The sequence below is a fragment of the Neolamprologus multifasciatus genome, chromosome 6, assembly GCF_963576455.1.
Source record: "Neolamprologus multifasciatus chromosome 6, fNeoMul1.2, whole genome shotgun sequence".
Classification (NCBI taxonomy): domain Eukaryota; kingdom Metazoa; phylum Chordata; class Actinopteri; order Cichliformes; family Cichlidae; genus Neolamprologus; species Neolamprologus multifasciatus.
Genome location: NC_140444.1, coordinates 10,601,649 through 10,616,828, shown reverse-complemented (window position 1 = coordinate 10,616,828; position 15,180 = coordinate 10,601,649). Strand labels below are relative to the sequence as shown.

The 15,180-nt window shown below is 38.2% G+C and overlaps 1 protein-coding gene across 1 annotated transcript; it reads left to right on the top strand.

The window, feature by feature from the left end:
- Window positions 1-82: 82 nt before the first annotated feature.
- On the top strand, window positions 83-14,296 carry LOC146516454 (polymeric immunoglobulin receptor-like). Its single transcript, XM_085163095.1, has 13 exons — window positions 83-1,669; window positions 1,868-2,194; window positions 2,737-3,057; window positions 3,181-3,477; window positions 4,722-4,781; window positions 5,121-5,210; window positions 5,305-5,378; window positions 6,827-6,969; window positions 10,585-10,757; window positions 10,967-11,293; window positions 12,276-12,596; window positions 12,721-13,017; window positions 13,421-14,296. Exons 1-13 carry the CDS (start codon window positions 1,633-1,635, stop codon window positions 13,564-13,566), a joined length of 2,613 nt encoding a protein of 870 aa, XP_085019221.1. The 5' UTR covers window positions 83-1,632; the 3' UTR covers window positions 13,567-14,296.
- Window positions 14,297-15,180: the final 884 nt, after the last annotated feature.

The window sequence follows — 15,180 nt, the reverse complement described above, 5'->3', positions numbered from 1 at the left end:
TCAGGATAACAATCTGAGAAAATGTATTATCTGTGTTTGTTATTAATTAAAAATGTACAAAAACAACTAGCGTACTGTAAAGAACTGTGTAACATAAAAATAAAAAAGCAGCAGGTTCCTGCTTCCTTCCTTGTCATCATCAAGGGAACAGATTTTGAGGTGGATGAGTACTACAGACACCCAAAATAATAACGATGAATGTGTTTTTAAAAAGGGCCAGAACTGCCTTTGCCTATATCTAATGAGAATTATCATTGTTACAGCCTTTGCAGGTTATCCTGTGAAACTGACCTCATGTGGGTGTGTCCTGCCATCTTCCTGCCTTAGTTGCCACCCTTTTGTACAGCTGACTCTAATCAGCAATTAGGAGTACTTAAGGCCAGGGAAAGGTGTGCTCTAATGCCAGAGAGCCTTGTTGGTTTTGTAGCTAGTGAGCTGTGAAAGCATGTGTGGTGAAGGTGACAGCTGATGGTAACAGCTGAAACTAACAGCTGACAGTAAATATGGCCAAAAGCACAGCACCCAACCGAGTAAGGCGAGGAAACAACTTACCTGGCAGAAAATATAGGTTCTGGGAATAATACAAACCTGTGTAACTATACTAAGCAATAAGTATCGAAAGAGAGCAGTGGCAGCAAAAACACGCCAGCGTTCAGTCCCTCAAGAGACCTGCTCCCTCAACTATGATCTCCAATCTATGGATGTTGGGAAATACTGGTGTCCAGTGACCAGAACATTTGATGATATGTAGACTGAAGTCGAGCTGAAAGTAGTACAAAGTAAATGTTTTTAAGGTTTTATGAAATCTGAGCTGACAGCAATCGCTTCAATGTGTCAGGTCAGAACACTTATAAAGTTTCAGATGAGAGTGGCAGACTCCAAGAATTAGGTTGTCATACGTGTGTGTGTGTGTGTGTGTGTGTGTGTGTGTGTGTGTGTGTGTGTGTTTTCTGTAGACAATGCAGAGCAAACAAATATCAGAAACCGAATTACATTACATTACCTTAATTACATAGTTAAAGGCAAGGACTTCAGTTTGCATGTCTATAAACAGTGGTACAAGATTATCTGCTTTTTCTGCTGCAGAATCAAGTAACTGTTTAACTCTAATTCTGAGCTAATTAATAATGGAATAACTGGTCCGTTAGTCTTTATTAGAAGTATCTGTGCAAGCCCCAAAATGAAGATGATATTTTTTAATTTGTCATCATAAGACTATAAATTCTCCCCATTTTGAATTAGGTTCAAACTTTGGGACTGGAACAAAATCAGGGGATTAATGATTCTTTTATATTAATGCATGCTTAATGTCAACAGGATGAAACACAAAACCTCCGAGTTGGTTTTCTGCAGTGAAAGCTTTATAAGTAAAATTTCCTAAATCTCTTAACTCTTGTATTGGCAGTGTTGTTCTTAACACTTCTAACTTCTGAATACTTCTTTCACCACTAGATGGCCTATGTCAGCTATTTTACAAATTACTAAAATACATTTAGAGGAAGAGACATCGAAGAAAGCGCCATCCCCTCTGTACTCATAGTTCAGCTCTGCACTTCCCTTCTCATTGCTGTAAAAGACCACAGTGTCTGCTTAACATTTTCAAATCTTAAATTTCAATCAGCCAAAGCAAAGATGTGGAGCCTCCAAAACCTGCTTTTCATCCTCAGCAGTAAGTATTTTAAATGAATAAATAAATAAACATATAAAGGTCAAAGGCAGATGTAGATTAAACAGTAGATTTATATGTTTTAGTATTAAGGAGCAGTATGCAGGACCAGTTATGAAAACTACCCCAGTCATCTGATTTCTTTTTACAGCTCTAACGTTCCTTCAAATAAAACATAGAATTTTCAAATTGTCTTTACAGTTGCTCTGAGATGTGTGACCAGTGCAGTAGGGGTGATCCATGTGACTGGATATGTGGGGAGAGAGGTTATCGTTTCCTGCTCCTATGATGAGGGTTATGAATCATATGAAAAGTATCTGTGTAAGAACGACTGTGGTGACAGTGATGTTCTTATTACAACATCAAACTCCGTGAAAAACAAATACACAATCCATGATGACAAAACATCACGAATCTTCACAGCGACCATCTCTGATCTTCATTCTGTGGATGCTGGGAAATACTGGTGTGGAGTGACCAGAAGTGGAAAAGATATCTACACCAAAGTCGAGCTGAAATTAGTACCAGGTAAATAAAGACATGGACAGGATGAATTGTACATTTAAAGTGATTAAAAATTATATAAAGAAAGTTAAACGTACTGCCATTACCAGCTAATTCTTCTGTAGCATCAACATACTGTTTAACTGTAGTTTAACTCAGTACTCATTGGTTCAGTTTAGTTGAATCAATCTTAAGATCCTATGCTGACATCTCAGTGCTTAAGCCTGATGGATAAACATGTACAGACCAGTAACAAAAAGACATAAAACACTCCCGAGTAGATAAAACAATAAATGCAAACAGAAAAGATGAAATAAGCACTGCATGGTGGAAAAAAGTCACAACTTTATAAATGTATGTGAAACAAGCAAAAGACATTAAATCAGTGACTAATGAGGAGATAAAATAATAAATGCAAACAGTAAATATATTTAAACCCTCATATAAGCATGTATGTGAAGCAAGTGAAAGACTTTAAAACAATGAGTTGAATATGAAACTCTTGTTCTTTATATATAACCATTTTTTGGCTGTAATACTTCTGGTGTTGTTTACCTTCTTGACAGACAGATGCTGTGACACTGTGACCAAAGTTCAAAGTTATGAGGGATTCTCTGAGTCCTTCAGTTGTCCGTATGAGTCTCAGTACCAGAACAGCCTAAAGTACATCTGCAGAGGAAACCGGCCCTCCACATGTCTGCAGCAGGCACTGATCACCTCTGACACCAAACAAAATGCACGATTCAGACTTGATGATGACAAAGTGTCAGGAACATTCACAGTGAACATTAGCAGTTTGACTCAAAACGATTCAGGGTCATACCTCTGCGGTGTCCAAAGAAACTCTGACCTGGATGTTTTTTCTGCTGTTGAGCTTAAAGTTGAAGGTGAGAGGTCATAATTATACTTAATTATATCAGCCTGAATATATCAATGATTTCTCCTCAATAAGCTCCAACAAGCTGAATATCTGGTGATTCTAAAATACCTTTTCTCTTTCAATCTGACAGAGTGGTGCTGTGTCAAATCAACTACAATAAATGGTACTGCAGGATATCCACTAACTTTGCAGTGTCCTTATCCTCCACAATATCGGCATAACAGCAAGTTCCTCTGTAAGGGAGACCACCGCAACAATTGCACAAAGATGGCGGTGAGTCAAAGGAGGTTCACACTGCAAGATAATGCTACTTCCAGTTCTTTCATGATGAAGATCACAGAACTGGAAGCAGATGATGCTGGGACATACTGGTGTGGGACAGACTCACAGTGGAGAGTTGGAAACTACACCAAGATTGAGCTGTCAGGTAGGCTGTGAACACTTTTGTATATATAATGCATCTAAGAGATGTGTAAGCTGTGTGCTTGTTTGGGCTCAGTTCAGCTGTCTGAGGTGTGAACAAATGAAAAAAGAAAACTGTCTGTATGAAGCTCACAGTGAGCACAACAAATAGCACCACAGAAATAGAACTGCTGACAACCCCACCTACTCGTTACTTATCAGATGAACATTTATCTGAAATCTGTTTTGGGTTTGTTTTGTTTTGCTGTATGTAAATATTAGAATTTGTTAAGTTATACAAGCTTATGTGCTATGTGCTCGCATGTATTAACTACAAATATAAAATAGGAATCAAGCAAACCTTGAAAGTGTAACTATCACCTGAGTATTAATATTGTGAAAACTGATACCATGGAATATATAACAATAACTTCATTTATGTAGCACTTTTAAAAACACAGAGTTAAAAAATGTTTCACAATTTAAAAAAAAAAAAGTCACGCTGAAGATAGGGTGGATTGAAGATTGAGTCAGCCAAGCTGACTGACTGGGGAAGTCTGTTTCACAGTTTGTGCGCTACAACCTCAAAAGCACAATCACCTTTGGTTTTAAAAACAGATTGACAAACATGACAAATTTAATGTCTATGAAGCTCCATGAAATACAATAACAGAAATAAGCACTGGTTCCTTGGTTGATTTATCTGTTTCCTGGTAATTCAAAGGAGAAAACGTGAAAAAGTGTTTTGGTACAAACATTTTTTTTTATTGATTGATTGATTGACTCTTTATTTTGAACATGTTAAAAAAGTACAACAACATAGAATTAAAAGAGACAAATAAACAAAGCAAAACAAAAAGAAAACGAGCAACCACAACTACAAATAACTTTAGTGTTCAAAAAGGAGCAGGAAGAAGCATAAGCTTATTTAATCCCACCCCTTTTCCACTATCTAGTAATCTATAGACTACAGAAATATCTCCTTGCAATTACATTATATGTCATGTGTATTTCTTTTTTTTGTTTATATATATATATACATATATGTTTCTATCTATCCATACATACGTATATACACATATACGTCATCAATTAATCTGTTCCATCATCTTGGTACACCTGCTCCTCTTCCTGGTAACCTTGGTAGCCCTTGGTAATCTGGGATGTAGTCATTTGGTCAAATGACCCAGTGTTTTTGACTTTTTTGACTATAATCTGTTTCTGAAATATAGTTGCTGAGAGCACTAAGAGTTTTTTTTTCTCTTACAGTCTTTCTGCAGCACACCAGCACTGTAACTCCAGGCACCACAGTGGGAACAAGAATCCCAGGTAAAACTTTTACAGATACAGGAAACACGTGTGTGTCTGTTAGTGTGTACTTCAGCTGATAGGTGTTGTGACAAGAAATACATTTTACACCATGAATTATGGTTAACATTTGGTTTTGGTTATGGCTTCATGGTTACATGAAGTGAATGTAAGTCAAGCCAATATGTTAAAACATCTGTGGGTGTGGGAACCAGTAACCACAGTTAAGTTACACACATAACGTATAAACCAAAGGTCATGAAACCATTACCTAAGTCCACGGGTCTGCTGTAAGGTCCATGAAAGATTGTTATTGAAACTGCAGTTTTACTGTGTTCTGTTTTGGTTTCTATTTTTCAGATGCAGCACTCTATGTGGTTTACACAGTACCCATTGCGCTGCTGCTAATGTGTGTTCTAGTTATTGTTTATAAGTACAGATGTCGCAAAGGTATTGTTACATTCATATACACACAGAGACCCTTAAACTCAGATGTGCATGAAAAACTAGCATAACCACATCTAATGCTGTGTATTTTCTGAAGCTGGTGACACCACGAGCAAACATACACCCAAGGCAAAGAGCTCAAAGGAAGTGATGGGTGCAACAGGAAGCAGAGTAAGTCTCAGAGAAAGAGTCTTAATAGAGTTGTGCGTCTATAACACACTCCACTATAAATAATTACAGTAAAAGAAATGACTGATTTTACTCATAGTCCAAACAACCTTTAATATGTAAAATTTATTTGGCGATTTAATTAAATAGGAAGATGTAGTCTAACTGTTTTGAACACAAGAGTTAAAAGAGAAGTGCTCCCTTGACCTGTTTTCACTTCTATATCACAGTGTGACATTAACTGTACACTTTTAGTAAGTGTATCATGGTGCTGTAGCGTTTGACCCAATAAACATACGCTGGAGCGACTATTTTGACAGCAGAACTTTTATTTGGAGTTATGGTTTCATTCACAGCCACTCCCGCTCTCTTTGTGCTGTCCCGCCCGCTCCCCCTCCGACTGTCACTGCCAACATAAAAAGACACACAATCACTGTCAGATCCCAGCACACCTGTTGACCCCGCCCCTGCGCCGCCCCGGGAGCTCACTGTGTCACCCCTCCTCTGCAGCTGGCCAGAGACCACACCCATGCCACAGGTGCATTGTTACATTGTGGCATGAAAGAGTACAGGATCAAAATGAACACACATGAACCCAATAAAACAGAACACAAAAACATTATCCAAATGTCCGTCTGATTAAAGTTTTAAACTGTTTTTTAAAGCATGCCACAAAGTCAAAGTTAGCAGGAGAAAGCTAGGTTTTGGTGCTAAGGTTTGGAAAGCAGAGTCCCCCTTAGTTTTTAGATAGATATGTAGGATCACTAGAAGATCTCTATCTGTGGACCTAAGGATCCAGCTTGGGAGTAAATTAGTTCTAAGAAAGGTATGGGCAACTCCAGGCCTCGAGGGCTGGTGTCCCACAGGTTTTAGATATCACCCTGGGTCAACACACCTGAATCACATGATTAGTTCGTTACCAGGCCTCTGGAGAACTTCAGGACATGTTGAGGAGATCATTAAGCCAACTGTGTTGGTTCAAGGACACATCTAAAACCTGCAGGACACCGACACTCGAGGCCTGGAGTTGCCCACCCCTGTTCTAAGATATAGCTGGGGACCACCAACTCCTAAGGCCATAAAAGTAAGAACCAGGATTTGAAATAATACAATTTGGAGATAAAGCGCCTGAATTTCAGTTACTGACATGAAAGAGTGACTATTGACCAACAGGCTGCACTTCCAGAACACTGACTATAGAATTTGTGTGCTGTTACATTTATTACCCTTAATTATAATTCCTTAAAAAAAATGTTTACTGAATTTTGGTTATTATAACCCTGGATGGACATAAATTAATACTGCAACTTAACTTGCTGGAGGAAGCATAAGGCTACTTTGGCTGAAATGCCAGTGTATAGACTTTTTTTTTCAAAATGGTTCCAACAGCCCAGGTCTCTGCAATGTGTGTTGTTCATTGTTCTGCTTACTGTGTGCTGATTCTTTTTTAGATTTATGTAAATCAAGAAAGTGTCTTGACCTACAAAAAGCAACGCGCCTGTAGCCACCATGAAGATCCAGGTAGAGATGAAGAGGTCTACGCAAACATGCCCACAACAGAAGAAATCCACTGTAATGAAAGTTTCCATAATAGAAAAACATGAATTGAGTTCACAGCTGTGGTCCATTCATTTCATTAGTATTCCTTAGAGTGTTCATAAAACTTTCTACTCTTTTTAAAATAAAAATGTAGAATTCTCCAAATGTAAATTATCAACATGAGCGTGAGCTAACTAAATAAGCAAAGTAAGATAAGATAGTTTGGCGACACATAATAATACATTTATTTCAGTGTCTGGATATAACATATATATTCACTGGACTGTAGTGGAAAGTATATCACAGTGGTGCAAAGTGTAAAATATAAAAAACACACAACACAGTTTCACACTATGCCTTGGGAGTCCGTATGTTACTTAAAGGAAAAATCATCAGAAGGTTCACCAAGAACAAATACTTTCTTGTCTGTCATGAAAATAATAGAATGCTGAATTTGCCAGGATCTACTAAAGAAAACATGAAGTTCTTTTGTAAATTATGGCCATATGGTAACACAGTGGTGCGGTGTGGCGTTTGCATGTTCTCCCCATGTTTGCTTGTGTTCTCTCCATGTACACCAGCTTCCTATCACAGTCCAAAGACATGCACTTATGGGTGTTAGGTTAACTGATGATTCTGGGGATGGAGACAATGGTTGTCTGTCTCTCTGTGTTAGCCCTATGATAGACTGGTGACCTGTCCAGGGTCTACCCTGCCTCTGGCCCTATGACAGCTGGGATAGGCTCCAGCAGGCAAACCCTGACGAGGATAAGCAGAACACAATGGATGGATGACCATTATTAGAATAACAACAGAAGATTCACCACAATATGTTTATTTTCTCATGACGTGTAAATCACTGGTTGTTTTCTGTGTAAGAAAAAAGAGATAATGATGCCAAGCACATGTATGTAGCTGTGTTTGTGTTACAGTTTGTGTAACTTTTGTTAATTAAAAAACTCTGCCGCTTTCATCAATGCTTTTACAGAACTGACTCCTTTATTTTTTTGTTCTGTAGAACAAGGTTTTGTGACAAACTGTTTTTACTGTATGGGCTTGGATTGTTTTTTATTGCTTGATTTACAAGAGAAAAATTGTAAATGTAAAACTGTTAAAGGAAGAGGTTGCAGTCTACTTGATAATAGCTAGTTTAATTAGCTACTTTACTAAAATTACACACACACACTGTTAGTAATGCTGATAGCATTAATATTTTTAATGCTGTATCAGGTTGTGCCTTTTCGCACTGTAATTCTATTATATACTATTATATTTTTGCTATATTTGCTGTATTCAAATTGAGGTTAGTTTGAAGTGATTAACAAATTTGTGACTTTCTACACCCACTGTTTCTGTTGCATGTAAAAATCACAAGGATTTCCATCTCATGTACCCAGCTTCTTAAAGCTGTGAATTCAGTACTTGCACTTTGTAATAAATGTCATAATTCTTTAGGGCTTACTTGTAATGGTGCCACTTAAAGCTTCAGGAGTGGATTCTCAATATTTACAATCCAAAAAATTTATGAGTTGGGAACATAATCAGCAGATTACTGCTGAGTGATGCATGAGTAATAATCAGAAAGAAGACTAGGTTTTTATTACAAGAAATCAGTCAACATTTTACAGAGGTTTTAAAAAAAAGAAAGTTAGTACAGGATCAAAATGAACACACATGAACCCAATAAAACAACACAGAACACAAAAACATTATCCAAATGTCCGTCTGATTAGAGTTTTAAAGTGTTCTTTAAAGCATGCCACAAAGTCAAAGTTAGCAGGAGAACGTAATAAGCTAGGTTTTGGTGCTAAGGTTTGGAAAGCAGAGTCACCTTTAGTTTTTAGATAGATATGTAGGATCACTAGAAGATCTCTATCTGTGGACCTAAGGATCCAGCTTGGGAGTAAATTAGTTCTAAGACAGGGATGGGCAACTCCAGGCCTCGAGGGCCGGTGTCCCGCAGGTTTTAGATATCACCCTGGGACAACACACCTGAATCACACGATTAGTTTGTTACCAGGCCTCTGGAGAACTTCAGGACATTTTGAGGAGATCATTTAGCCAGCTGTGTTGGTTCAAGGACACATCTAAAACCTGCAGGACGCCGACCCTCGAGGCCTGGAGTTGCCTACCCCTGTTCTAAGATAGCTGGGGACCACCAACTACTAAGGCCATAAAAGTAAGAACCAGGATTTGAAATAATACAATTTGGAGATAAAGCGCCTGAATTCCAGGAGCGGGAACACGCCTCCAAACACGCTCCTTCTGGTTCTTATCTAGATGTTCCCCCAGTTCTACAAGCTGTTCATGCTCCTTTACATGCCTCAGCCTCACTCCCCTTTTCAATTCTTTAACTTCTTCACTTCACTATTTAATAATCGAGACCTTCCCCAAACCGCAGCTGAATTCATGTCCAAGCCATCCACCTTTATCTACTAAAACAGGCAGGCAAAGCGTGACATGGTCATGATGGAACAGCATGTTCACCCAAATGTGTTAAAACTAAAGTAATGAGCCTGTTTTGAAAATGTAATGAGTAGAAAGTATCTATATCTGTGTGTGTGTGTAAAAACTCATCAGAAAAGTGTACTCAAGTAAAGCACAGGTACCTGAAGATTTTTACTCTAATTTTTAACTTTATTGTTACTTAAGTACAATAGCTGGTTCTATAATTAGTATTTATTGTTTTTAAAACTGTTTTCTGTTTTCACCGAGGCCATGGCTTCTGTAAATAGCTTTTTAAAAATAACTAATCATCTGTTACTTTCATTTACTTTTTTAAATAGATAGGTTGGGAAGCGTATCTGTAACCAGAAGGTCGCCGGTTCGATCCCCGGGCTCTCTGTCCTGGTCGTTGTGTCCTTGGGCAAGACACTTTACCCTACTGCCTACTGGTGTTGGCCAGAGGGGCTGATGGCGCGATATGGCTCGCTTCTGTCAGTCTGCCCCAGAGCAGCTGTGGCTACAACTGTAGCTTGCCTCCACCAGTGTGTGAATGGGAGAGTGAATGAATAGTGGAATTGTAAAGTGCTTTGGGTGCCTTGAAAAGCACTATATAAATGCAATCCATTATTATTATTATTATTATTATTATTATTATTATTATTATTATTATTATTATTATTATTATTATTATGAGGACTGGGATCTGTTAAGGTCTATCACTATGTGTTGGCAGTTTGCAAGAGCAGCAGAGTGAAGGCAGCCAATGCCAAAGGAGTCAGTAAACTGAACTTTAGACTCCAGTTGAGTTGTCTGAGAGGAGAATTTGGAAGAAGCTCCTCGATCTCACAGACAGTCTATCCTATCCATGCATAGAAGAATCTGTGCAGGTCCCGAGGTGCAGATGATTTTTTCCCTACATGTTGGCATTGGCCTCTATAAATTCTCCCCATTTTGAATTCATGCTTTGGAACTGAAACAAAATCAGGAGATTAATGATGCTTTTATATTAATGCATGCTTGATGTCAACAGGATAAAACACAAAACCTCTGAGGTTTACTTTTCTGCAGTGAAAGCTTGGACTTTCAAATCTGTAAGTACAATTTCCTAGATGTTATAACTTTTTTTTTTGGCAGTGCTGTTCTTAACACTTCTAACTTCTGAATACTTCTTTCACCACCAGATGGCCTATGTCAGCTATTTTATAAATTACTGAAATACATTTAGAGGAAGGGCCATGGAAGAAAGCGCCATCCCCTCTGTACTTATAGTTCAGCTCTGCACGTCCCTTCGCATTGCTGTAAAAGACCACAGTGTCAGCTTAACATTTTCAAATCTTAAATTTCAATCAGCCAAAGCAAAGATGTGGAGCCTCCAAAACCTGCTTTTCATCCTCAGTAGTAAGTATTTTAAAAGAATAAATAAATAAACATATAAAGGTCAAAGGCAGATGTAGATTAAACAGTATATTTATCTGTTTTACTGTTAAGGAGCAGTATGCAGGACCAGTTATGAAAAGTTAGATGGCTGTCCTGGTTATCTGATTTTTTTTTTTACAGCACTAACATTCCTTCAAATAAAACATAATATTTTCAAATTGTCTTTACAGTTACTCTGAGATGTGTGACCAGTGCAGTAGGGGTGATCCATGTGACTGGATATGTGGGGAGAGAGGTTAATGTTTACTGCTCTTATGATGAGGGTTATGAATCTTATGAAAAGTACCTGTGTAAGAACGACTGTGGTGACAGTGATCTTCTTATTACCACATCACACTCCGTGAAAAACAAATACACAACCCATGATGACAAAACAGCACGAATCTTCACAACAGCCATCGCTGATCTTCAATCCACGGATGCTGGGAGATACTGGTGTGGAGTGACCAGAACTGGAAAAGATATCTACACTGAAGTCGAGCTGAAATTAGTACCAGGTAAATAAAGACATGGACAGGATGAATTGTACATTTAAAGTGATTAAAAATTATATAACGAAAGTTAAATGTACTGCCATTACCAGCTAATTCTGCTGTAGCATCAACATACTGTTTAACTGTAGTTTAACTCAACAGTCACTGGTTGGGTTTAGTTGAATCTTTAATTAAGATCACATTCATTCATCCCACTGATTTAGCCTGATGGATAAACATCTACAGACCAGTAGCAACAACACTTAAAAAACTGATGAAGAGATAAAATAATAAATACAAATAGTAAATATATTTAAACCGTCATACATGCACTGCAGGATAGAAAAAAGTCACAACTTTATAAATCTATGTGAAGCATTTGTGAGTAGAATAAAACAATGATTAGAATAGAATTTGCTTAGGTTTACTTACATAATACGGTGTGACTGTAGATTAGAAGAATAGGAAATGATTCATAACTGTGTTTTGTTGGGATGACTTTGTCAACCCCTGTTTAGAGGACTATAGTGGACTTTTGTTGTCAACTAGTTGATTTAGCTATAAGTTCTGGTGTGTAACTGTGTAGAATAAGGAATTTATTGACAGTGGGGGTCTGCCTGTCGAAAATGAGGAGTAAAAGCTGACTGAACAATAGAATTAGTGGAAAACTACTGAAGAGGGGTGGCACAGGGCAGCCCCTCCACTTACTCTATAAAGGTGTGTATGAGCGGTGCTCCTCAGATCCACTTGGTGCTTGCTGTGGCTCCATGTAGGGGGATTTTCCAGTGTGCATTGTTAATAAAGCTTTGATGAAAAATACTCCAGCCTCATCTGACCCTTCTTCTCCAGCTGGGATATCAAACAGATCGATGAGGTCAAGAAGAAGTAAACCTCAACAAAACCAAAAAACATTAAAACAATGACTTGAAATATGAAAATTTTATTCCTTATATATAGCCATTTATGGGTGTAACACTTCTTCTGGTGTTGTTTACCTTCTTGACAGACAGCTGCTGTGACAATGTGACCAAAGTTCAAAGTTATGAGGGATACTCTGAGTCTGTCAGTTGTCCGTATGAGTCTCAGTACCAGAACAGCCTGAAGTACATCTGCAGAGGAAATCAGCCCTCCACATGTCTGCAGCAGGCACTGATCACCTCTGACACCAAACAAAATGGGCGATTCAGACTTGATGATGACAAAGTGTCAGGAACATTCACAGTGAACATTAGCAGTTTGACTCAGAATGATTCAGGATCATACCTCTGTGGTGTCCAAAGAAACTCTGAGCTGGATGTTTTCTCTGCTGTTGAGCTGGAAGTTGAAGGTGAGAGTTCATAGTAATAGCTCTTTACACCAGTGCCAAGAAGACATTGTTTGCTGTCAAATAGTTTTTGTGAAATTTGAATACTTCATGATTAAATAATACCATTTCTTTTTTGATCTGACAGAGTGGTGCTGTGTCAAAGCAAAACACATAAATGGTATTGCAGGAAATCTACTACAGTTGCAGTGTCCTTATCCTCCACAACACCAAAATAACAGCAAGTTCCTCTGTAAGGGAGACCAACGCAACAAATGCACAGACATCTCGATGGATCAAAGGGTCACACTGCAAGATGATGCTGCCTCCAGCTCCTTCTTTGTGATGATCACATACTTAGATGTACATGATACTGGGACATACTGGTGTGGGTCAGACCCACAGTGGAGAGTTGGAAATTACACCAAGATTGAGCTGTCAGTGGGTAAGATGACACATTTGACATTTTTTGATGCAAATGAAATTAATTGAGTTCCTTCTTTTGGTCCCCACTGTAGAAACAAAGGCTGTGGCTTGTTGTTTAGTTGTGTGCAGTGAGATCAGAAAAAAAAATTAGCAATACCATATTTTACACTAAGCACAGACTGTACCAGTCATCTAATTTCTTTTTACAGCGCTAACATTGCTTCAAATAAAACATAATATTTTCACATTGTCTTTATAGTTACTGTGAGATGTGTGACCTGTGATATAGGGGTGAGTAGTAACATATATGCACTTTTTTCAGACCTAAAATCATAAGACCGTCTGACCACTAAATAAATAAATGGTAGGTTAGCGCGTGTGTGTGTGTGTTAATTAAGACCTTGTGGTTTTCATTTTTACAGAGGACACCCAGTTGAGTTTTTCTACGCAGACCACTATGACAAGATCACGAAGAGACTATGAACGCCACGGCTCATCCCTGCCATCCGACTCTTCCTCTGGTCATACAACATCTGGAAGGCTAAGAATGATCCCACATGCATTGTGATGTCTGTTCTTCATGACCTTAAACCATCATTAAACATAGAACTAGCCATTGAAGATGTGCTCGACCACATACTGGATTATGATGATACTGTTAAACTGAGACTGGTCCGCATGATCATGAATTACTCATAGGGAAGCGTAAGATTTAATGTATGCTGTTCAGTATTCATTGTGAATGTGAATTAAATAAAAAGATGTCTTAACATCAACATCTTAGTCATTTGTGCCTCAAACAGATCATGAAAAACACCTTGTATAAAATATATCATGATCCAGCCCATTCTGCAGGGCTGGGTGGTGTAAATAAGCTACATATAGCAGCGGGAGAGGCAACAGGTGTAACGCCACCACTATTGCAGGTGACACGTTATTTAGAAGGAGATGACACTTACACTCTTCATAAAACTGTGAGGATACATTTTCCCAGAAATAGATTATTGGTGAATGAGATCGAAAGACAGTTTCAAGCCGACCTGGTTGATATGCCTGAATATTCAGCAGATAATGATGATGTGAGATACCTGCTAACATGTATAGATGTATTCTCATAGTATGCATGGGTTAGATGTCTCGCAAACAAGACAGGGCAGCTGTCGGATATACTTACTGAGGAAAAACATAATTGTTTCATGTTCTTTTTTAATTCAAGTTTAGTGAAAATAACTCAGCTTGTCTCCATTTGTAATGCTCAGATGATGCCTATGCTCTCCAAAGTTTGATTGTATAATTTTCAATAAGAAATGGAGAAAAGTTATTATCACTGTATTAATTTTATAGGGAATATAAAAAGTCATTTGAATAGTTAAATGTCTATTATGCAGAAAATTACTTAAGCAGTACTTACTTAGCTACGATACTTAAAATTATTTAAAGTACAATTTGGGTCTCTTGTTGAGGATTCTTTTCTTCTGAGACAAAAGTGGGATGTTGCCATAATCCAGTCTTTAAGTATTTATTTGCCTCAAGCAGTTTTCCCTCAGTCAAAAAAACATAGTTTGTAAGCAGTTAGCTGTACCCAGCTTCCTAAAAGAGAATGAGCCTAACTTATCATTACACAGGATTATATATTGACTTGTGCTTCAATCTAATTCATCAAAACTGTTGGAGAGAGGCCTTGGTTTAGACTTGGCGTTCCCTCGTTCGTGGACAGGCTGGTCACAACCTCTTCTCACTCCTCTTTCCACTGGTCAGACGAGGTCACATCTGGATTAGGAACCTGCCTCTCCTATTTCTTTATAATGACTTTTACCCTATTTATGTGTCCCCATCTCTGCACTCAATCCAACCTTCACCCTGATTTCACTTCTTCATATCTGTGGTCAATCCGATCTTCACCCTGGTTTCAATTCCCCATCTCTGTGCTGGTCTTCGCTCTGGTCTGCACAAACAACATCTAAATATACTCTGGCATGGTGGTGGTCAGATGTATTTATGCTAGCCTTTGTTTTCTAATACACTTTAGTCTTTAGTCTTGTTGGCTGCAAACTGCATGCAAGTATAGGGTACTTGTGTCTTAATGGCTGGTTTTACATCATAAATGTTTCACTGTTTCCTGCAAAAACCTGACTTGTTGCCCGCAAAATGCACGTAAGTACAGGGTACTTGAGCCTTATTC

Coding starts and splice junctions, on each gene's coding strand:
- LOC146516454 (XM_085163095.1), top strand. CDS start 1,633: ATGTGGAGCCTCCAAAACCTGCTTTTCATCCTCAGCA. Junction 5,211..5,304: donor TAAGTACAGATGTCGCAAAG/GTATTGTTACAT, acceptor TATTTTCTGAAG/CTGGTGACACCACGAGCAAA. Junction 12,597..12,720: donor TGTTGAGCTGGAAGTTGAAG/GTGAGAGTTCAT, acceptor TTGATCTGACAG/AGTGGTGCTGTGTCAAAGCA.